This window comes from Scardinius erythrophthalmus (genome assembly GCF_964197995.2).
Source record: "Scardinius erythrophthalmus genome assembly, chromosome: 15".
In the NCBI taxonomy this organism is placed as follows: Eukaryota; Metazoa; Chordata; class Actinopteri; order Cypriniformes; family Leuciscidae; genus Scardinius; species Scardinius erythrophthalmus.
The window spans coordinates 30,615,650-30,640,038 of record NC_138235.1 but is presented as its reverse complement, the minus strand read 5'-3'; the positions used below and the strand labels follow the sequence as shown (position 1 = coordinate 30,640,038).

The following is a 24,389-nucleotide window of genomic DNA, read 5'->3' as shown; positions in this document are numbered from 1 at the left end:
GAGATATCAGTGAGTTGTAATAATACTTTATTTTCTCTCTCTCTCTCTCTCTCTCTCTCTCTCTCTCTCTCTCTCTCTCTCTCTCTCTCTCTTTCTTTCCATCTGTTTAGGTGTCTTTCCTGTGTAACCAGTTCCTTCCGCTGCCACTGGTGCAAGTACAGAAACCTCTGCACCCACGATCCCTCCAGCTGCTCCTTCCAGGAGGGACGTGTCAACGCCTCAGAGGTACGCTCACTAACACTCACTGTGTGTATGAGGTTAGAGTCTCTCGGTAGCAGATCTACAGGATCACAAAACTCTGGGGAAGAGCCTCCAATAATAGCTGCTGAAAAGTGTGTGTGAAGTCGACGGTCGCCTCGCTAGAGACTCTGTGCTTGTGTGTGTGCGCACGCATATGCAGGTGTTCAGCTGATCAATGTGCTACATTACACCCTGTCAGGTGGTAAACACACTTGCTCACCCTCTCACAGCGAGCAATTAGCGGTCGATATCCGGAATATTCTCTCTCAAAGCACACACAGGCTTCCCACTTATTCACACACAGCCATATGCACAAAATAAACACACACTCACGCAGGCAAAACCTCCTTAAGGTGCATGATCAATCATGGTGTGTGTGTGCACACATTCATTTGCATTTTTGTGTGTGCAGGCTTGCATGTGTGTAAGTGTAGGTTTGCGTACATATGTATTTGTGCATCTTTGTGTGTGTTTTTAACCTTATACTTTAGGGAGAACATTACTGTCCTATAAGTATATTTCAGGCCTTTCCTGGTTTCACAATAATTATGTTTAGCTTGATTACGAAACAGTAAAAGTCCCCATTTCCCAGTGTGTGTGTGTGTGTGTGTGTGTGTGTGTGTGTGTGTGTGTGTGTGTGTGTGTGTGTATTAGAGAGACTCTAGGGACACCTCTCACTGGCTGACATACTAGTGGATGGCATCTCCACAAACAGCTTTTAGAGAGTAACTCTTCAAAAAGCTTTTAAAGAGCACCTGAGGTTTGGCTGTGTCTGTGAGCATGGGGAGCATGTGTGGGTTGTGTACATTGTAACAATTTCTATGTGCACTGTATTCATCTGTTCTCTACTGAGTACACTTAGGTTAGGATTTTATGAGTTTGTCTTGACTACCCGTTCACCTCTCGTTCCCTTCACTCCTTTAGGACTGTCCTCAACTGGTCCGCTCTGAGGAGATCCTGATCCCGGCAGGGGAGGTGAAGCCCATCACCCTGAAAGCCCGCAACCTTCCCCAACCCCAGTCGGGTCAGCGCGGCTACGAGTGTGTGTTACACATACAAGGAGTCAGTCACAGAGTCACAGCGCTCAGATTCAACAGCTCCAGCGTACAGTGCCAGAACAGCTCGGTATGTGTTTGGTGTGCATGTGTACTCATGGGAAAGAAAAATCACAATGAGATATCTCACAATGATGATGAAACGTAACTAATATCATCCGAGCTATAAAAAAAGCTAGATTGAGATCCAGAAAAGCACAGTTTATAGCTAGTTAAGCATTGGTTACCTGCTTCGTGATGTTATAACCAACACGATCATGAATTGGACGTGGCCAAGGCATGTTTTACCCTTTTACCTCCTCCTTTCTCACACTTTTTGTCATTCTCTTTCAAATGAACACGCACACACTCTATAAGTAGAGATGAAGGCAGTTGGAGCTCATTGTCCAAGCTGTAGAAAATAGGAGTGTTGAAAGTCTTCCTTATTCCTCAGACTGATGATGCAAGTCTGGAGTAACTCAATAAGAGCACTAATACAGTCAAACCATCTCTCTTTTTCTCTTTCTCTCTCATGTTATTTGCTTGACTCTCTTGCACGCTCTGCCAGTTTTTTGTTCACTTTTTGGCTGCATGTTGTAATCAATAATTGACACAGCAAAGACAAAATCCGATTAAAAAAATCATAAACTTTACATTATCTCAGCGTTTGCGCTGTCAGGAAAATGTTGTAACCTCTTTCCATCTCTCCGTCTCTGCAGTATCTGTATGAAGGGATGAGAATTAGCGAATTGCCGGTGGATTTCTCAGTGGTGTGGAATGGAAATTTCATCATTGACAATCCTGAGAACATCAAAGGTAATGCATAAATAACCCATGAAAATAATGCGTTTTTAAGCCAAAAGTCCATGTAAGTATGCTGTAACCTGTCTGATTCTGCCAGAATAGTTCTGCCTTAAATAGTGTTTGAGGTTATTGATCATACTCATTATTATTCATTTCATGTTTATGGAAAAATTAGCTACTTTTCTCATGCTCAGCAATACTTCCTAAGCATCATGGTTATGCTGAGCTTGAAATGTTTATGATCGATAGCTCTCTTAAACTGTCAGATAGGTCAACCTAACCCTCCTGAAAACTTTAGAAAAACTTAAAATTAAATCTCATATTGTTGTGTATTGTAAAATAGTGCAGCGTTCATTCAAAAACTAATTTCCACTTGTCCCACAGTGAATCTGTATAAGTGTGGCGCTCAGAGGGACAGCTGTGGCGTGTGTTTGAAGGCTGAGAGGAAGTTTCAGTGTGGCTGGTGCAGCATGGAGGGCCGCTGTACCCTTCGCCAGCACTGTCCCATGTCCAACCCCTACACCAGCCGCTGGCTACACCTCGCCAGCACCAACGTGAAGTGCACCAACCCTCGAATCACTGAGGTGGGTCAAATATACACTTACTTGAGTCAAGAACAATCTGTTTTTCTGTCATACGTGATCTGATTTGAGTCCCATATGGCAGAAATATACGCAAGTGTTTCAGACATACAAGAACAGCATAATTCTGTTTCGAATTACATATATTTTTCTTAACATATATGACGCACACAAATCTCTGTTTATGTTTTTCAAGCTTAATACTGTGAAATGGGAGGTATAATCATCTATTTGTAAACTACAGTTGAAAGGTTTGTGGTCAATAAGTTTTTTTGTTATGCAGCAAGGATGCATTAAATTGATCAAAAGGGCTGGTAAAGACATTTCTAATGTTACAAAAGATTTGTATTCAACGAATCACTGTTTTCACCAAACTATTTAGCAGCACAACTGTTTTCAATATTGATAATAGTGCGAAATGTTTCTTGGGCAGCAAATCAGCATTGCTTAGTAATAATGATATGCAGTAATCATATATATTTATAATGATTTCTGAAGGATCATGTGACACTGAAGACTGGAGTAATGATGCTGAAAATTCAGCTTTGGAATAAATTACATTTTTAAATGTATTAAAATAGAAGATGTTAAATTGTAATCATATTTTACTGTTTTCTACTGTATTTTTGATCAAATAAATGCAGCCTTGGTGAGCACAGCTTTCAAAAACATTAAAAAATCTTGCAGACCCCAAACCTTTGAATGGTAGTCAATATATACATTTTATTTATACCTTTTTTTTAAATGGGGATACTTTTCAGCTGAAAGTATACATCTTAAATGTGTTTTCAGCATGATTCATAACTTGGAAAAATTAACACACACACACAGAGAGAGAGAGTTGTGTGGAAGATTCTCGGTCAGCTCATATTTCTACTCTGTAGTCTGACTGAGCTCTTTATTGATGCTGCTATTCATAGACTCTCAGAGAAAGGTGAGCTGTGTGTATCGTGAGTAATATCTCTCTCTCTCTCTCTCAGCTTCTCTGTCACTCTCATCGTCAGTCATACTCACTCTAGCTGCCAATATCTCACGTTTTCTTGTAATTAACACAATGTTAGAATGTTGATGGCATACTGTGAGATGTGTGTGTGTGTGTGTGTGTGCTGGGAGACTGAGGGAAGACATGGTGTTTAATTAGTTTAGGTAACGCACCAGTGCCCTGTGTTTAAAGTACCTGATTCATGGAACTCATTGATTCATGTGGCTGTTTGCAGTCTGCATATCTCAAGCTGTTGCCCCATGTGCACACAAACCAATTAAAAAGTAAGGGTTATGACTTCCCGTTGTCTGTTTTCATTTAGGATGAATGAGCAAATTAGGGTTAAGAGCTATGTGATGGATTGCCTCTGTTTTTGTTGATGGAAAGTGTTAATAAAATAGCATTATTAGTGTGGCCTTTGTTTCTGTTCATGGAGGTGTGAATATGTCAATGTGTATTTGGTTTGTTGCACAATTTAAGTTATACTTTTAAGTAAAATACGTGTAATTTAATTAATGATAGCATGGTAATTTATCTATTTTTGCTAAATAGCACTGCTTTTTTATTTCTTTTTTATTTTATTTATTTTATTTTATAGGTCTTCAATTTTTGAGAAAAATTAAAAAATATGTATGAAAAATATTATATTTAGTTTACTTTAACCAAAGCTAAAGTTAAGAAACTAAAGTTCAGCTGAATGTTTAATCGCTGTTCCTTCATAATTTACTAGTATAATTCAAATGCACCAGTACTACATTTATATGACTGTCTACATCAATATTGATTATTTGAATGGCTTTGGAATGTAACTATCATAACAAAATATGTGAAGACATTAATATGGTACTATGTGCGTGTTCTTACAGACCAGGCTTATAATACAGCATTCACTTTTATACAATATGTACCATAGTATCCCTGATTAAAGGTTGAAAACCCCAAATGGAAAATGAGCAGTACATTTTGTGTTTTAAACATATGCATTTTCCAAGACCACATTACAATGCAGTGGAGCAGTTCCTTCAAAGCAAATTAGTATGAATATTTTTAATTCATCCATTTTTAATCTGTTCTCTCCAAGTTGTTCATTTCCATTTTCTCCTCTCTCAGTCTCACTAACACACAAATGTAAAAATGTCCTCTAGATCAGTCGTTTCCGTGAATGTCTTTTGTTCTTAATTTAGTTGTTATTTTTCCTGTTTTTGTCTGAATGTAGACATTTGTAAGCTGATTTGTGCAAATACATAGACATTAGCGAGATCTGCCTACACGAAAATGACAGTCATAAATGATTAACACTTCTATTAAGCAGCACTCTATCCCTCCTCTAAAGACTTATTAATATTAATGAGGCTTAAGTCCTCAGTGAAAGCTGAGGGTTCAGCATCAAATGAATGTGGAGGAAAGTCAGACACTTGAAGTTGGTCTTGACGTTGCTCTTTACTTCAGATGGTCTCTGAGCTTCTGCTTAGTAGCTCAGTCACGGAAAGACTGGTGTCAGTTCGTGCTTCACAGAACTGATCTTGGATCAGCCATTGAAAACTTTTTGAACTATGGACTTTAAAATGCAGTTTTATTTCAGTATTGCTGTTTTGTTTTCAAATGATTGATTATTATAAGATTTGTTATATATATTTGTTATATATATATATATATATATATATATATATATATATATATATATATATATAAAGCATACTATACAAAATACACTGCCCGGCCCCCTAAAAAGAGTGGCTATTTGGATTTAAATAGGCAAATGCTTGAGAGTCAATGATTGGATCATAATTGCAGTGATTATTATGTTTCTAGCATGTTCTATGTTTGGCAACAGTTCTTTTAACCTAAACTGATGGAGTGTGTAGCTTTTCATTTTTCAACCATGTAGGAAAACACATCATGGCCATATTCCAGGATGACAATGTCAAGATGCATCAGGCTCAAATTGTGAAAGAATAGTTTAGTCGTGAAGAATCATTTTCTTACATGAATTGGCACCTCTGAGTCCAAACCTTAAATTTATGGAAAGTCTTTGGGATATGCTGGAGAAGACTTTAAACGTACAGTATGGCATTTTTCGCCGCTAGGGGTCGCTAACCTATTTACAATAACAAAGGCGTAGGTTGATGACGCAACATTTGCTAAGAATTATGGATCTTGTCGTCAACGTCGAGCCGACCGATCTAATAATGTTTATGGATGACTAAATACATCGATGCTTTTATCATGACTGTGATATGAAGCAGGTCGGGATTGCTAAGAGACAGCTATCAGCTCCAAACGCGACGCGAGTCTCGCGGATATAAAAGGAATACGGACATTTCATTCTACCGAACTACACATGCAGAATTACTACTCACAGGTCAGTTTATTAGACAAATTAAACTTGTGAGGTAACGCAGCGCTGTTTGGTCTAACATTAAACTATCACACTAAACTGCATTTGAATGTGTTGAAATGTATGTGTTAGTCTGTCTGTATGAGACTAGCAGTAAACTAGATCAACATTAGAATAACATACAGATCATATTCTGACATTTTATCATTGTTGAACTATAGAACATTGATTAGTTTTATGTAAATGTGCTCACCTGTTTAATAAAGTACATGTAGAAGCGGTCGAAGTCTCGGACGTGGAGCTCTCGTTTATATACTGTCTATGGGAGCTCTCGGCATCTCAAACACCGCGCTGATATTGATTCTCGTTTTAGTTCTCCTTTTTTTATCCAAAGTCTGCTTGCCATGGTCCATAATGTTTGAACGAAACAACAACAGCGTGCAAATAGACATTGCGAACTACAAAGTTGTCCGCGTCAGTCGCTTTGGTTACTATCAGACGGCTCTGGTTCATAGCTCTGGTTGCCATGGCAGCACGAGCGGAAACCAGGGACAACGCGGATATGGCGCCATTTGCGGCGACAAAACGGAAATAAAGAAATGGGACGTTTCTCGAATTAAATTACAAATTTCTCCTGGTTTGAGAGTTGTTGGAAACAGTTGGGATAATGTAAGTACACAACTAAAAAATATATATAACATAGATATAGTGATTTTTGCTATTTTTAAAGCAAAAAAGTTACATATTGTGCCTTTAAAGAGTGCTGGACTCTTGCATTGTCAATACAAGATCTTGAGCAAAAATGTATGCAAGATTTTAAATTAGACTACATTCAAATTATTTTAATTTTAGGATTGTTTTATATAATATATATTTACATTGTTTATTTAAAACTTTATACAATTTAATTATTTGTTGTTGTTTTTGTACAGACAAACTTGTATTCAAGATCTCCTGGTCAGTCTCTGGGCACTTAGAAATGTAGTTGAAACCAACCATGAATTTGTTTCAAAACATGGTCCAAAGCCTCAGGAAATAATGGCCTAAATACACATACACACTGGTACACACACCCCGACACTGACAGCTAGAGAGACCGTTCACGGTGAAAATCATCATGAATAAATTATACTGAGCCTGATAGAACCTTCTCTCCCATCAGAGCTACAACGCTTGTCTAGTACGACACATCCTTTTCCACAAAGTCACATGTCTATTTACAGAAGAGCATTCAGCTCGAATCACTCAACCACAAACTCCAATTTTAAACTGGATGCACCACTTTCAAGTCCCTTGTTTCTTTCTTTCCTTACTTAAACACTCGCTTGCTTGGCTGAAGTTCAAAACCAAGGCCCTTTTTTCTTTTTTCCCCCTTTTCAGTCTTTATCGCAGCCAACCACGGGACATTTAAGAGCAAATAAAGTGTTTAGTGTGCAGTTTATGCAGCAAGAAACAAGTCATAAGCTGAGTTTTATCAAGCCCATAAATTGCATCTCAGTGTGAATTGGGGACGTGCTTGAATCAGCTGAAAAGACTCCAATCCCGGTAACAAATCACACCTTTCGTCCTCCTGCTGCACACTTTCATTACAGCTTCCTAATTATACGCAGCAATTGAGTGCGTGAAAACCCTCCGAGGACAGGAAATTCATCCCCGGTTAGACTTGAACGTGCTGGTGTTAAGCATTAGCATTTCTTCATTACTTAGTGAAAGACCCATTCTAAACCATCTGCAGCACACAACATTTACCTGCGAGGAGATCACGACATGTTGGGTAAGGGGCATCCAGGCAGGGCTTCTGCTTTAAAAAGCATGCATTAAGAATGAAGAGACTCCCTGTTTGTCCCCGAGACACTCTCAAGACATGACACTGGCCCGTGGCTGGGAGTGTATCTGTGTGCATGTGTCCGTATAACTCAAAGCCAAACAACTCGTGAGAACTCTGAAGGTCTTCTCAAAAGGTCCACATTCTCATTCTGAGGCTGGAATTCTTACAGTCACTCTTGTGATGGGGGTGAAAATGCAGTTGGAATCAAATAGTATCTCTGGAACCAGGCGAAGGAGCCCGTCTGCTGGGTCAAACAAGGCAGTGCTTTCACCTCAGAGTGGGCCGACGAGACTTTGAAGTATTGAGTCAATGCGAGAGATATTTATGCCCATTAAAGCCCATTTGATGTCTGTAATGGCCTGTCAGAACAGCACCACGCTCGGAGTGAAGCTGGAAGCTGACACCCAGACTATTACCACATGAGATTTAATCTACAGATGAACGTGGATTCTGTAAGAATATATCTATATAATCCGTAAAGAATACGTGAATGTTAGTTGGACCCCCTTTTGCCTTCAGAAACGGTCTTAATTCTTTGTGGTATAGATTTATCAAGGTGCTGGAAACATTCCTCTGAGATTTTGGTCCATATATACATTATACAATCACACAGTTGCTGCAGATTTGTCATCTGCGCATCCATGATGCGAATCTCCCATTTCACCACATCCCAAGGGTGCTCTATTGGATTTAGGCCATTTGAGTATAGTGAACTCATTGTCATGTTCAAGAAACCAGTTTGAGATGATTTGAGATTTGTGGGATAGTGTTATCCTGCTAGAAGCAGGATCCCTAGCCATCAGAAGATGGGTACACTGTTGTCATAAAGCAATGGATATGGTCAGCAACAATACTCAGGTTGGCTGTGGAGTTTAAATTATGCTCACTTGGTACTAAGGGGCCCAAAGTGTGCCAAGAAAATATTCCCCCACACCATTACACCAGCAGCAGCCTGAACTATTGATACAAGGCAGGATGGAGCCATGATTTCATGTTGTTTACCATGTCTACCATCTGAATGTCGTGGCAGAAATCGAGACTCATCAGACCAGGCAAAGCTTTTCCAGACCTCGGCTATAAGAGGTTATTTGATTAACTGCTGCCTTTCTATCAGCTCAAACCAGTCTGGTCATTCTCCTCATCAATCAGGCATTTTCCCCCACAGAACTGCTGCTCTCTGTATATTTTCTCTCTTTTTTTGGACCATTCTCTGTAAACCCTAGAGATGGTTGTGTGTGAAAAGTTTCTGAAGTACTCAGACCAGCCCGTCTGGCACCAACAACCATACCACGTTCAAAGTCACTAAAATCACCTTTCTTCCCCATTCTTATGCTCAGCTTGAATATCAGCAGATCATGCCTAAATACACTGAGTTGCTGCCATGTGATTGGCTAATTATATATTTGCGTTAAAGGAACACTCCACCGTTTTTTGAAATAGGGCTTATTCACCGTCTTTCCTACATTTAGATAGGTGGGCAAATGCATTTTTGTCTCAGTGCATGCATTGTTTTAGTTTGGCAGCGCCGGCGCTAGCTTAGCTTAGCATGATGAATGGAATCCTTTGTTGCCAGCTAGCATGTCGTGAGTAAAAGTGATCAAAACATTTTTTACAAAAAAAAAACTAATTACTTCTTGTGGCCTACATATTCACAACGAGTACAAATAGCAATGCAGATTAAGACTAGGCGATTTCCTAGGCAGATATTGACTTGGGACTATATTGGGGTGAAGCACAGGCAAAGCACTGCTACTTGGGCGCAGAGATATCACGCAACACCTGAAATCCCCCCACGTTGAGCCTGGTCATCGATGGCAGTACCTTGTCCCACTCGCCACAGCACAGAAACTCTATTTCAGTCGGCATAGGTTGGCATATTCCCCCACACTCACACCACCAGTTCGTGTTGGCTCTCATCCTCGCGTCCTCAGGCTGTTCAGCGATCGCAATCTCCTCCTCCTGTCATTCTATTTCCAAAGCACTCAACTCCTCCTCTCAAACTCTGGTTCATAGAGGTATGGTTCTGGATCTTGACTATCTGAGAAGTCACCCTCTTCGTCTCTCACAAAATCCGCCATGTTCATCGCCATTTACTATGTCTACTGTAGGAAAAATAGCCAGCTACTATTCACGCCGGTATGTTGACGGAAGTTGGGGGATTTCAGGTGTTGCGTGATAGCTCTGCGCCCAAGTAGCAGTGCTTCGTCTATGCTTCACCCCAATATAGTCCCAAGTCAATATCTGCCTAGGAAATTGCCTAGTCTTTTGCCTGGCAAATCCGCCGTTATAATAGGAATCCGCTTTAGAACAAAGCGCGCCTGCTCTTAAAGGGAATGTGAGATGACGCTCTGATTGGTTTATTTCACGTTACGCCCAAACCACACCTATGAATAATGAAGCTACTTCAGACCAACCCATTTTAGATTTGCGCCTGGCGCAAGAGTCATTTATCCCGCTGGGAAAATAGCAACAGCGCCAAGACCCGCCCACAAAGTTACTTGCGCTTTGCGCTTTGACACTTGCGTTTCAGATCGTTAAAATATGGCCCAAAATGTCTTATTATACACATGTATTTTATTTTATTTTATTTTTGCATTTTGAAAACTCAAGCTTCCGTTTGTCCAAATGTGCAGTTTAGCCTACAATAGAAGTGATATTGACCTTCATTTTTAGTTTTCATTATATTTGAAACATTAAAAAAAACTAACTAGAATGGAGTACAAACTTTGCTGCATTGTATATTTCATGCATAAAGAAAATGGTCATATTTTACAGTGTATAAATACTGTACAAATGACTTTTTTTTAAAGTATGTGTTATGCTATTTCATGCATTATTTCAACAGTTTAGACAGTTTTCTGTTGTTACTTTGTCTTAGATAGTCAGTCTGATGCTGACTCGGACCGATATGAATATATTTAGCATTCCATTCTTTCTTTTATTCCGCCCTTGTATACGGATGTTTCCGTCTGTTCCAGTCCTGTGTTCCTAAGAAACAATAAAAGATTCATATACTTCCACCCTAAAGCCCGGGACACACCAAACCGACGGCAAAGAACTAGCGCTGATGAAAGCCGACTGTGTTGTCGCCTCACGTCGCCTGCGTCGGGGGGAAAAGCTGCACTTAAACACACCGAGAGAACTACAGGCGACTGTCAGCTAGAATGCGCGTTCTGCGCCTGCGTGTAAATGAGACAACTGTCTATTTCTGCAGATATTTTCATCTATATTCGTCATTCAAAAAGGGAAACCGACCCTGGAGGCTGCAGATACACAAACCATAAACAAAGCAGTGCGTGCTTACCGTTTTGAATATCAATCCTGCTGAACACTTTCTGTATTCCACTCATGTTAATATTGAAATATTCACCAAGGAACACTCGGGTAAGATGACGTAACATTAGACACACTCGTTCACTAAGCTGAACAGCCAGTCAGAGTTCCCTCTTTCACCGACGGCCAGACGCCGATTCAAAATGTCGAATTGACCGGAAAAAAGCAGACGAGGACCAATTTTAGCCGACGGTGCGGAACACACTGAGAAAACTTAGTCGGCCGACGCACAAAAACTGCCCGACGGCCGAACGTCGGCTTGGTGTGTCACGGACTTTAGGCTCACTAGTGACACACTTATTTACATCCTAACCAATTAATGTCCACTAAACTCCCAGCTAAACTGCTCCCATAGAGCGACTGCTGGATCTAGTCCACTTCCCGCACTGCACTGGTCTCAGATCAGTAAACAGGCACACTTAGAAGATGCTCTTACTTTGATCATGTTAGTTTTACTTCCACATGACTGCACACAAATGGTTTATTGATTGTGTATGTAGTGGCTATACTGTGCGTGTGGCTTTCTGGTCTGTCTGTCGCCCTCTCCCTCTCTCTCTCAGTGATATTTGGATCTGGAGAGGGTCCAGGACTGAGCTTCTCTTGGGCTTTAACTGCACAGAAGGCTTTTTGGCACCCAGAGCCAAGGTCACGCTGAGTGGCCATATTGTATTTTATGAGAGGGTGGGCTGCTCCGAGGGCTAAAATGGCCTTGTGTTAGATTTATTGCCTGTGGCAACAGCATGCAGATCTGCTGCAGTCTTGACTGGAAATTTTTAATGTACTATGCAACATTAATAGGTTAGGAATTTGCCACAATGAAGTTTTACTGATATTTAATTCGGTGCTATTAAAGTGAAACACAATGAAAGGAACCAATTATCATTAAAAGGAATCCTTTTAAAAGGTTCATTTGGAGACCTTTAACTAGTTTAGGCTGGTTCCATATTAACGTATTATGTCTCTGTGTTATTTATATATATATATATATATTTATATATGTGACAATGTTTCTGTCGTCAGACTTTTCAAATGTAAAATTTTTAACATAAGTTAAATAGTTCACCCAAAAATTTTAAATAAACACATTAAATTGATAAAAATGACAGTAAATACATCTATAATGTTACAAAGGATTTCAATTTCTGTTCTTTTAAACTGTTTTTAACATTCATAATAAAAATAAAGTTTTTTGTGTGTACCAAAATAAGCTAATTAGAATGATTCCTGAAGGATCATGTGACACTGAAGAGTGGTGTAATTCAGCTTTGTCATCACAGAAATAAATTACACTTTAAAATACAATAAATAGAAAACAGTTATTTTAAATTGTAATATTTCACCATATTACTGTTTTTACTGTACTTTTGATCCAATAAATGCAGGCTTGCTGAGCATTTTCAAAAACATTAAAAAATCTTACAGATCCTACATTTTTGAATGGTAGTGTATAATATATTTATAAATAAATAAAGTTTTTACCAAAAAAAAAAAAAAGAAAAGATTTACTGATTCACTGAATGAATCAATTACTACCTCTCTTATTTCAGGTAACCCCAGTGGCAGGACCACCAGAAGGGGGCACCAGAGTGACCATCCGTGGTGTGAACCTGGGCCTGTCCTTCGCAGACATGGTCAACAACGTGCAAGTAGCAGGAGTCCAATGCACCCCGCAGGAGAACGGCTACATCATCGCTGAACAGTGAGTGACTGTGGAGCTGTAAAACTCCAATGAATTCATGCTGTGAAAGATTAGAATGGGAAAAACTGCTTTAGCTTATCTTTAATCTTTCTCAAAATAGCAGGAGTTGGAAAAGATAATGTCCTACATTACACATACCGAGAAGCTGTTTCGTGAGGGGGAAAAACTCCTTGGGTTTTCATCCAGTTTACTTTAAAGCACAGCGGGATGAGTCCATTAAACACACACACAGGATCCAGTGAACATGGCTTTGATGTCACAAGCATTAAGCGACCAATCAGGGCTAAGTATGAAAGGCATGGCAACGGTCACGACCGTTTCTTTTATGCTCTATTGAGTTTGTCTTATCTGACAGAAACATTTTAACAACAACAGGAAAACATTTCTATCTGAAACATTTATATTTTCGTGTGAAGCAGAAACAAGCCGTAACTAGAGTCCAAACAGACCTGGCTTGGTCTCTGCCTGGAGTAGGTCCCGTTCTTCAGCATCTGTTTGTGTTGTTTTCCCTTGTGATTGTCATTAACCCTATCTGTAAATATCCTTAAGCCAGGATTTTATCACTAATATCATACCTCCTGGGGGGAATGGGCTAGAAGTGCTAAAATGTGATGATTTGTAGAAGTAGTTTTTGCTAGGACATGCAGAAAATGTCTGTACTCAGCTTTTTTTTTTTTTTTTTTTACCATTGGGTTAAATGGTGAAATGTGTAATATCTACCCACTAGCATCACTGCTGGCTTCCTTACCCGCTACCAGATGTGGGATACATCGTTTCTGGAAATCAACGGCGGCTCCCAAACTTAGTTCGTAAAAACCACAACACTTCAAATTATCCATCCTAATCTATTTGCCCGCGTCATGTAACAATATCCAGCCCATGTCCCGGCACGGCAGCCTGAAAAAACATCATACCTTTATAGATCTGATCCCTGTTTGCCAATGCAACACAGGTGTTTATCTCTTCCCCAGCACAACATGAGGAAAACATTGTGTGTGCTACTAACGTTGCCCCTCCCCTTATTTGGGATGAGCGGCTTACAATATGCAATTCGACGTTGCATTAAAACTCACCCTGACCTTGGTGTAGACAGGAATTCTGAACGTTTGGCTTTCAAACATGTATGCCATCATGTTGTAAGGGGATATAAATAGCGCACAGTGCCTGCGCTCAGGTGGAGTGTGTGTCCACAGCGCCTCTCTCTGCCGCTGAGGCGAGGACGGGCAGAGCGAGAGGGGAACGTGTGGTAATTGAAATGCACGGCGTGCTGCCGGCTGTAGGAGGGAGATTTGTCAGCCCTTCTCTCTTCTGACAGCAGTTTAATCCGAGCGGGACGAAGCCGAGCCGAGTGGGAGTGGATTCATTTGTATGGCGCGGCGAAGGGGTGTCATGAGGAAATGGAGAATGCGCCACTGGACCCAATCAAACCCGCAGACGGAAACGAGAAGCCGCGTATCTGATTCAACCGTTCTCTCTGGTCATTTTTTGTACTAAAGTTGTAAACATTAAGATCTTTTGCCATTTGATATTGAAAGAGGATAGGAAATAGTAGGGAGATCAGGATATCATCTGAGCCTCAAATGACTATAATGGCTTTATCTCATGCGTACGTGTATTGGCTACTTTTGAATAGCTATCAAAGGTGCTTTTTCGTCCACAATATGGTTTAGTTACAGCATGTATCAGCTAATTTCCGAAGCTCAACAGCTAAACTTGCTCCACGCATAAGCAATGATTGAGCACCCAAACTTGCTTCCAAACTTTAATTGCCTTAGAAGTGCAAGTCCTCCGCTCGTTGTGATTGAGAGGACATAATGTGTGCTGTGAACAGCTGTGAACGCTGTCTGCCGAGCCTGTCAGACTCACCGCAGGACGCCACATCACACCCACAATCACGCAGTCTGCGCCGCATGCATTCCCACAGTCATCCCTAATGATGCGAACACTAGATATCAACCAAACATCGATTGCAGCGCCCTTGCACTTTCAACTCAGATTTGAATTCTCATGTCGGTTTCATATTTACTTCATTTGAGGGCCAGTCAATGGGCTGTGTGTTTTTATTTTGTCATTTGATCCAGCCACCCGTCCGTAAAGCTGATACCTGATCAGCACGTATGATGTAGCAACATCGACCTGCTCCCTGATCAGAGTGCATGATAACGCTGTATTGATTTGTGCTGTGCGTCACTGGCTTGCAATGTGGAGGCCGTATATAGGTGTTTCTTCAACTTCAGGCACTTCTATATGTCAGGGGTTGATCTTTTTTATTAAAACATGTCTTCTTAATTTATATTTGGCATTTCCAAGCTGTAGTTTTGTCCAATTATGCAAAACATGTGAAAATAATATTTAATTGTGTGTTTATTAATATACATAAAATTCTAGCTATGTAATTAGTCTTACAGTTGCAAGTCTGCCATTTTATCCTAAGAAAGTTTAAAATGTTCTCTCCGGGACCATCATTTCTAACACAGAGTGCCATTAAACACAATATTTAATTTAAGATGTGGTAGAACTGTGACACTTTCGGAAGAAAAAAGTTCAAAGATGTGAGAATTCTTGTGCTATTAGTGGACAACTATGTTAGTGGATAAATTAAATAATTCACTGTGAAAAGTGTGTTTTAAGAGTTTATTTCCCAAAAGTGTAGCCTGGGAAAACCCAGACAACTTCCAGCAAATTTAGATTTGCTCTGCAAGTAGTCTGGCAAAGAGCCCATTCAAGCCCATTTCTAATCCGTCGAAATCGCGGCACCAATCAGAAACGTTGGGGTGGGCTTTACACAATGACGATCGCTCGGATTGGTTTTAGGTCTATCCGTCCAGAGGCATTTGAGAGACATCCGTTTAACTTTTAAATGCATTATTATGTTCAAATTGCAAAGCATGAGGACAGTCTCCATGAAAGACCCACAGATGAGCGTGCTACTACATTTCTCTCCAAAACGGTAGGAAATTAAATTAGATTTAATAGAGGATTTTAATTATGACAAGATGATTGACAGGGCAGTTTACGTGACAGGATGCACCTGACAGAGCCGTCCGATAAAGATGACGAAGTAGTATGTCCCAAAGCTTGCCTACTTTTTTGCTAAGTAAATACATAAGTAAAGTAAATACATTTTCTTCACAAAAAGAGTGCATACTTTTATGGCGTAGTGTAACTTAGGCAAATTGGGACGCAGCATATGGCTTTACACGATGACGATCGCTCTGACTGGTTTTAGGTCTATCCAATTGCGCCCAGAGGCATTTGAGCGACGTCCGTTGGTGACGCCCCTTTGGAAATGAGTTATTAACCCTCTATTGCACGCATTATTAATTAGACATTGTAAAAAATGTTTTGCATGTTTTTATTACTTAACATGAGCTAAATAACAGATATATGTAAAAAAAATCTAAAAAAAAGTTTAAAGGGGGGTCGTTGGTAAATTGTTGCCATATGGCAACAATATGCAATCGTGGAAAGTACCATAAAATCAAAAAAAAAAATTAAAAAAACTAATTTTATTTAAAACAAGACTCAACAAATCCATCTCATACTTAGTGAAATGTTTAAACAAACATTTATACAGTAAAAACATTATATAATTTCAACAGTTATCTGAAATGTCTGGTAATAATAACCAGGAACCTGGAACCTGTCTCACTGAAATACACTATTCATTCGTTTCATTTCATTTAGTCATTTTTTTTGCTGTTTCATTTCATTTAATTCTCTTCATGACTTGTGAAAGTCAGTGAAGCAGAGGAAAACTAAACACTTGGAGCACTTGCTTCTTACAATGCCCTTGCATCCTGGCATTTTGCATCTGCCCTTCTCAGATGCATGCAAGGGCCAGTGGTCTGTGCGGTCTCTGCGGACAGGATCTGGCGGGACAAAGCTTTGGGGCCCTCTTTTATTTTTCCCCACCACAACAGCTTGTGGAGGTCTAATGTTTTTACCTTTAAAATATAAGCAAAAGTTGTAAACATAGTCTCAGAGTAGTTTCATGCTATGTAAGTCAATGGGACTCCATTAGGTTGAATGCACCAGGACGTTTCCATAGTTGCATATAGTTGCCATATGGCAACAAATGTATTTTAGCATATTACAAAAAACTTATAAAATCAAAACTGAATTTAATGTTAAAAAATTAAAGTTTACTTACCCCAGATACTGATTTAATTTTTTTATTTGATGAAAATTTTTTCCAAAATTCTGAATAAAAGGCTGTCTTCAGGAGCCCCAGACAGTGATGTTTGCATGTCAATGTCCATGAGCAAAAAGGACTGGCAAACAGGATATCCTGGTCATGTGACCTCATAAATTGTATTTTCTTAAAAGTTAAAGCCCCCTTTTCACAACTAACTGTAAAAACATAGATTTTATATCACAGCTTTAAAAAAAAATTAAGATAAAGTAATTGTTGCCATATGGCAACGCTATGCAATAGAGGGTTAATGAAGCTTTGCCAGACCATAACTCAGTTACTACTGAGAATGGTCTGGTTTTAACCAGGCTACCAAAAGTGCCAATAGTTGCAGAAACATCCAAATGCAGTGCAGAACCTACAGGAACTTATGGTTTTAATGCTACAAAAGCGTTGTGTGTTCTTGGCATTGGCACTCCCGTAGAGCGGTCTTGTCAATTCGGCTAATGGAATGTGTGCGCTAAAGCAATCAAAGCAAAAATTACATTGCGATCAAGAGGAAATCAATGGAGAGAGAGGGAGAGAGAGAGAGTCGCATACTGATCACTCAGCAGGACTGGAGATGACTTCCAATGCTTTGGTTCCTTAGTCTGGATGAAGTCCAAAAGCATTAAAGCTTTGTAATCATATAGGACTGGATGGACCTGGATTCGTTTGCACAGAAGCTATGAGGGGGTGATATGTGATATCCATCCATTTAGGTGGCTTTCATTCAAGTCAAGATTAAAATGTAATGTAACGTTGTATATTTGTTCTTTCTCAGGATTGTATGTGAGATGGATGAAGCTCCTGCGGACAGTAAGCCCGGCCCAGTCCATCTGTGCGTAGGGGAGTGTAAGCCGGAGCTCCAGACCCGCTCTTCTCAGCTCTATTCCTTTGTGGTAAGACCTTGAGCTCTGCTACATCTAAATAATGCAGTGAGGTAGTGGTGAACCCGGCCTTTGTTTTGGTTTCATTAAACTGAGCTTTAGTTGGTCCATTGAAGAGAACTCACGGGTCACATGATTTTATGCCTCTGGACAGGTGAACCTTGCTGAGGTTGCTTTGTTCTCAGAAGCGATCCAGCGAAAATGTCAAATCAGAGGAAGTGACTCAGAGCTCAACATTCTGTACTTCAGCTGTTCAAATAGCTACGCTTTTGGAACAAAGACTTTCTTCTGCACATATTCATGAGGCCTTACAAAAATCTATATCTCTCATTAGTCCTCCATTTGAAGTGAATATGCTGGTTTCTGATCTTACAACATTTATTTTGCTCCTCACAAAGCATTGCAATAGATTTAATTGCAATAAATCTCATAGTTCTACTTTTTTTAAGCAGAATAAAAAATGAAGTTGTAATATTGCCAAATACTCAGTAAATGTGTTAAACAGTATTGCACTACACATAATTACTTTGTTTTTTAAGTTCTTAAATTGTATGCACCCTCTCGCAACCACCAGCTTCAAAACTCTTTTGAAGAATACCATGGTACTATAATAGAACATGTCCTAAAAGTCTATTAGTTTGCTACGTTTTTGGCACAAAAGCAGTATATTCAGCCCGTTCTCATCCCAAGGCGTCATATACTGACGCGTTTCACATTTCGTCTACATCGAACGCACATGGCACCCTTTAGCGTCATTATGAGACGCAGATAGATGTGGGCCAGAAGGCGCCTCCTAGCGGTCTAACCCTAACCCTGCCCCAGACCTAAACCTACCCATAACCGAACAAAGCTCTGTGCGTGTCATATTGACGCTAAAGGGTGCCATGTGCGTTCGATGTAGACGAAATGTCAAAAGCGTCAGTATATGACGCCCTAGGATGAAAATGCGTTGGTATATTTGCATGTTATATTTATATATATATATATCTGTCCAGGCAGTTATCTAGGAAATCACTCGATTAATGTGTTGGAACTGTCTCTCCATGCAAATTTAGAGTCATTAAAAGCCACAAGGTCAATAAATTAACCTTTTTATGGCTTGCATGGCATTTTTATCGGCTTATTGTGCTATTTGGTCCTTTTTAAAGTAGTATTTTTGTGCATCTTCAGTAGATTCTGAAATGATGTTGTGGATTAGTGGATCATAACATCATTTACACATGTATTTGCCAAGACATTAAAAGAAAAGCGTGTTTATTGAACTAATGCACTCATCAAGCACAAAAGACTCGAGATATGCTGTAAAAACTAGCTAATTTACAGATTGCTGCTGTGTGTGTCATTATTATTTGGTAAAATAGCAGCCCTGCTTCCTCCGTTAAGAAGCGCAGCTCTCGTCGGCATAGAACTTGTTTTCGGTTATTAAAATATTGAGTGATTATGAACACGAAACACCACGGGGAGCGCACATTGAACATGGAGACAATAAAAGCCATTAAGCGAATCAAAGGAAGGATGGTTGGGATGTTGTCTCGTCGCAGTGGAGCACCTGTGGGAACTCCTGCGCACCTGTCTCAAACACCCAACCGCCGGCCTGGGGTTAATAGATAATCAACGGCAGCATTCACACGCACACCAAGGCAAACAATTATCCATACCGCCACAATTAACGGCCTCTGCTAATTAGGGGAGCTGTTTATATTACACAATATGTGCTTCAGCCACTTCCTGTATGTGTTTATGCCTGTTTGTGTGAGTGTGCGTGTGATTTTCTTGCACGCCTTTCATATCGCAGTCAAATATAAAAGCAACGTGTTATCTCAACCGCTCCGACAAATGTTGTCGGACAACACGGAGTCCCTGAGCGGCCCACCGGTTGTAGAACAATGAGAGCCGAGACCGAAATTGGTGTTAATTCATTTCTTAGTCCGTGCACGTGTGAAGTCGGCCACCAGCCATTTCATGTGCTTTCTTAAGACACTGAGCTGTCTGTTTCTGTGATTCTCCATCTGCTATGTTCAGTCCCTGTGCACAATAAAGGAAGAGAACTGGGAACTAGAGAGTTTATGTACAACATTTTAAAAGCCTTTTATTTATCCTCAGACATGCTTTTCATGAGCTCGCATCACTCAGACAAGACTGGAAATGGCATTTCTTTGTAGCGGTCGCTCTTTATTTGTGAGCTCAGCAGCGAATGAGGCGAATGAGACTCATGAAGGACAGTTGTTATTTACAAACGTAGCTCTCTTTTGTGGAACTGCCACCCACATCTAGGCAGTTTCAGATTCAAAACATGCTTGTGTTCAGCTGATACAGAAAACTAGGCTGTGTCATTTCGATTTATGCATGTATGCATGCATGTGATGAGTAAAAATCGGAATTGACGACTATATGAAACGTCACTCAAGTTGGCCAGTAACATTTTTATGAATTGTAGCAATGCATGAACGTGAACAAATGTGAACAAATGTGAACAAACGTGAACGACACTCTGGACAGTTGACGGGTCAGCGCTTCACCTTCACTAAAGTTTAAGCCTTGACAAGAAGACTTGAAAGGGAGCTTGTTTCGTTACTCACGCGCTGTGTGAAAAGTTTTGTGTGCGCACACATCCAAAGTCCGCGTCAGACACCACAAAAATACTATACTAAGCTATATTTCACGTCTTCTTGCACTTGAGCGGACAAATTCACACAAAATTGTCAAAAACATGTGATTATCCTAGTAAACATTGGGAAAGTAAACACATGTGTACAGTATCAGTAAGCTAAATTAGATCTGTGCATTCACTCTTAAAGTGACAGCAGCCTAATATTCCTCCTGCTGTTTGTTTTAATGTTAATCAAACAACAAAGGATGAAGAAAAAATCACTCACTGCTTTGACTGAATTAAGTTTGTAACTTTAATAAGGATTCATTAATAAGGATATTAAATTTATACAGTGAAGTGTGCAGTGTCTTCAATACTGTTTTAAATTTATATTAGGCTAGTAGTTTTAGCTTTGGTATCAAAATTGGCAATGGAAAATTGTGAATTTTCACTGGTATCTAAAATTTTGCGCTCATTACTGCCAGTTTCATGGCAGGTAAAAAATACTTATGGCCGGTACATTTTATGTATTTATTTATAGTTTTTCTTCGAAATAAGTTGCAATAATATTTCACACTATTACAGTGTTTACTGTATTTTTGATCAAATACATGCAAACATGGTGAGCATAAGAGACACAAACATATAAAAAAAATCTTACCCATGTTTTTGCATGTGTAAATAAAATTAAAGGTTACACTTTATGTTAAGGTGCTTTATGTTAAAGTACTGAGTGATAACAAAAAGTACTCACTATATAATTACAGTAAGGATTAGGGTTTGGTTTATGGTTAGTTGCTTATAATTATGCATAATTTACTGTTATTAAGTACATGCAAGATGTGTAACAGTGGCAGTTACCCAAATAAATCAATAACAAACTGTAAACACTTCTACAATGTAGTTTTATCTTGAAGTAAAGCCTACTTTATCTCTAGGTTGTTTCCTTGTTTCCTACCTGTCTTCTCTTTCTGTCTGCAGATGCCATCAGTCACGGGTTTGTCCCCCAGTCGAGGTCCCGAGTCTGGGGGAACTAAAGTGACCATATTGGGGGAGAACCTGGGAGCAGGCAGCAGCGTCACTGTGCTTTTTGGGAACCAGACCTGCGAGTTTTATGAGTATGATTTTTTATTTATTTTTTGTATCCTGTTATGCCTAGTATAAAAACATTATATTGTATTATATAGTAATACATGTATTATATAAAATAATATACATATATTAGTGCTGTCAATCGATTAAAAAAATTAACTAACTTATAGAATGATGTCTGAAGGATCATGTGACTGAAGACTGTAATGACTGATGGAAATTCTGCTTTGCATCACAGAAATACATTGTATTTTAAAGTATATTAAAATAGAAAACTATTATTTTAAATTGTAATAATATTTCATAATATTACTGTTTTCTTTCTGTATTTTTGATCAAATAAATGCAGCCTTGGTGAGCATAAGAGACTTCTTTTAAAAACATTTTTAAAAAAGTAATGTTTCAAAACTGTATATATAGTAGTCCGAACATTTGCTGATCCTAACTTTCTATAAACTTTTTACATCCATCAGAGAGCGTTTCGGATGACTTCCTGCTTAAACTTCCTTCAATTAAATGCTTAAAGTTCTTCTAGATTTCCTCTTTTTCATCTGCCTTTCCTCTTCCTGTTGCTCTAATTTTGCTAGCATACTTCTGTATGTAAATATCGTACCCCCCAGCCAGACTTCTTCCTATATCTCCTCCTTTTCCTCTCACTCCAGGATCTCAATTTAAAGATGAGGCTGATTGTAGTGCTTTAAGATGCATGAGAGTGACGACTTTAATGCGATAGCGGCTAATTGCAGATTTCTATTTTCCTCTGTGTTCCCATGACGCGTTCCTGATCGCGTACGAGCGTGTGCGAGGGTGCCATAAGTAAAAACAGAGCATTCTCTTATACGCTGCAGAGAATGACTAATGCTCACTTTCCATAGGTAGCACTTTCAGTGAGAGCTGTAACAAAAGACTGCAATTGAAAAAGAGCAGAGAGCCGCCCACTAGCCACTCATATATAGTGTGTCTGAACAATAAGTCTAGCCATCTGTTATTAAGTAAAAACTTTGTGTTGTTCTTAGTCTCTTGTCAGAATCTGATTGGTTTGTGTTTTCTTTGCCCACAGAAGATCTATGACGGAGATTGTGTGTTACTCCGCCCCTTCTCTGACGGGAGTTGGGCCGGTTCAGATCAGCGTGAGTTTGGATCGCGCCCAGGTCCCAGGGAGCCTGACTTTTGAGTATATAGACGACCCCACCGTTCAACGAGTTGAACCGGAATGGAGCATTGCCAGGTAACAGTACATATATGATGCATTGTTTTAGTATTGGATTATTCAGATCGGACAGTGTGGCCTTCAAACACTGTTTGCAAACACTTTTGACTTTTTGAGGCTGATGATTCGAAGACTCTTTGAATGGATGTCAGACACATTCCTGAAAGAAATTGATCTGATTCACTGAATGCAGTTCTGCAGCTTTGTTCAAGGCCTTGTTGCTTTGTTATGAAAATGAATAAATGGCTGACTTGCATCCAGATAGATCTTTTCATCTTTTTCATAGTATTTACACCATGACAGGGTGATCATGAAGATAGTTTTATAAAAGTAAAGCTTTAAGTCACATCTGAGATCTAAAAATATGCTGCTGCTGCTGAAGTCCCGAAATCTTTGCACTGTCTGTCTTTGCAGAGTACATCTTATGTCTGACTATAACTTTAAATAACAGCATATAATACAGTGGGGTCCAAAAGTCTGTTGATATTTTCTAATTTCAATTAAATAGGAACTATATTATTAGCATAACACTGAGTGAAAAGTTCAACTCAAAAATGTACATAGGTTTCAAAATGTCTTGCTGTAATGACAGCAACACACAGGTTGTCAGGAGTCAGTCATATGATCTTATTTGATTAATGACCTAGAAATAATGCAAAATCTAACATATTTATTTTTCATTTTAAATCATAACTTTTCTTTGTGTTTAAAATGCTCAAAGTTCTAAAACTTTGTTTATTTCAAGAATTAAATTATATTTTGGATCCCAGATTTTCAATGTGATATCATACTCCTCTGTACCTTACATACTTTTCCAAGACATATAAAGAAAGTGAAAGAGAGAGTGAAAAGCTCAGATTTGCTTTTACAACATGCTATAATTTAGTTCAGGCAAAGTGCATGGTTATTATGACTATATCTTAAAGTGATGGTTAATCCAAATATGAATATTCTGTCATCATTTACTCACCGCCGTGTCGTTCGAAACCTACTGTATGACTTTCTTTCATCCGCAGAACATATAATATATTTTGAATAATGTTGGGAACCAAACATGACCCCACTAACTTCCATTGTATGGACAAAATAAACACTGAGGCATTTCTCAAAATATGACAGAATTTAATTTTTTTGGGTGAACTATCCCTTTAAGTGATTTTTGAGAGCCTCAATATATTCATACCAAAGTGCTGCACATGATTATATACAGTAGCACAAATGTGCTATATAAGTGATGCTGAGATACAGGTTCACTACAAGCTGGAGTTAGAAATGCAGAAAAAAATACCTCTCTCTCACAAGACCCAACTCACAGATACATAAGCATTTAGAATCATGCCTACAAACAGGAACATTGTATTGCTCAAAGGTTGCGCTTTCATGGCTTAGGAGACTTAAAGGGATAGGTAAACCAAAAATGTCTTCCTTCACTCACCCTCATGTCGTTCTAAACATGTATGACTTTTTCTTCTTCTGTGGTACACAATAGATATTTACACAGAAGATATTTTGAAGAACGTTGGGCACCAAACCAAATTGGAGCCCAATGACTTCCATTGTATGATTTATATTTGTACAAAATATCCCCTGTGTT

At 39.2% G+C, this 24,389-nt stretch overlaps 1 protein-coding gene across 1 annotated transcript in view; it reads left to right on the top strand.

Annotated features, from left to right (window-relative positions):
* Window positions 1–24,389, top strand: part of plxna2 (plexin A2) — a 171,677-nt gene that overhangs the window by 105,737 nt on the left and 41,551 nt on the right. Inside the window, exons 8-15 of the mRNA XM_081386404.1 lie at window positions 111–225; window positions 1,165–1,365; window positions 1,994–2,090; window positions 2,463–2,662; window positions 12,688–12,839; window positions 17,798–17,915; window positions 21,475–21,611; window positions 22,646–22,813. Coding sequence (XP_081242530.1) covers window positions 111–225; window positions 1,165–1,365; window positions 1,994–2,090; window positions 2,463–2,662; window positions 12,688–12,839; window positions 17,798–17,915; window positions 21,475–21,611; window positions 22,646–22,813 — 1,188 coding nt within the window. The remainder of the gene's footprint in view (window positions 1–110; window positions 226–1,164; window positions 1,366–1,993; window positions 2,091–2,462; window positions 2,663–12,687; window positions 12,840–17,797; window positions 17,916–21,474; window positions 21,612–22,645; window positions 22,814–24,389) is intronic.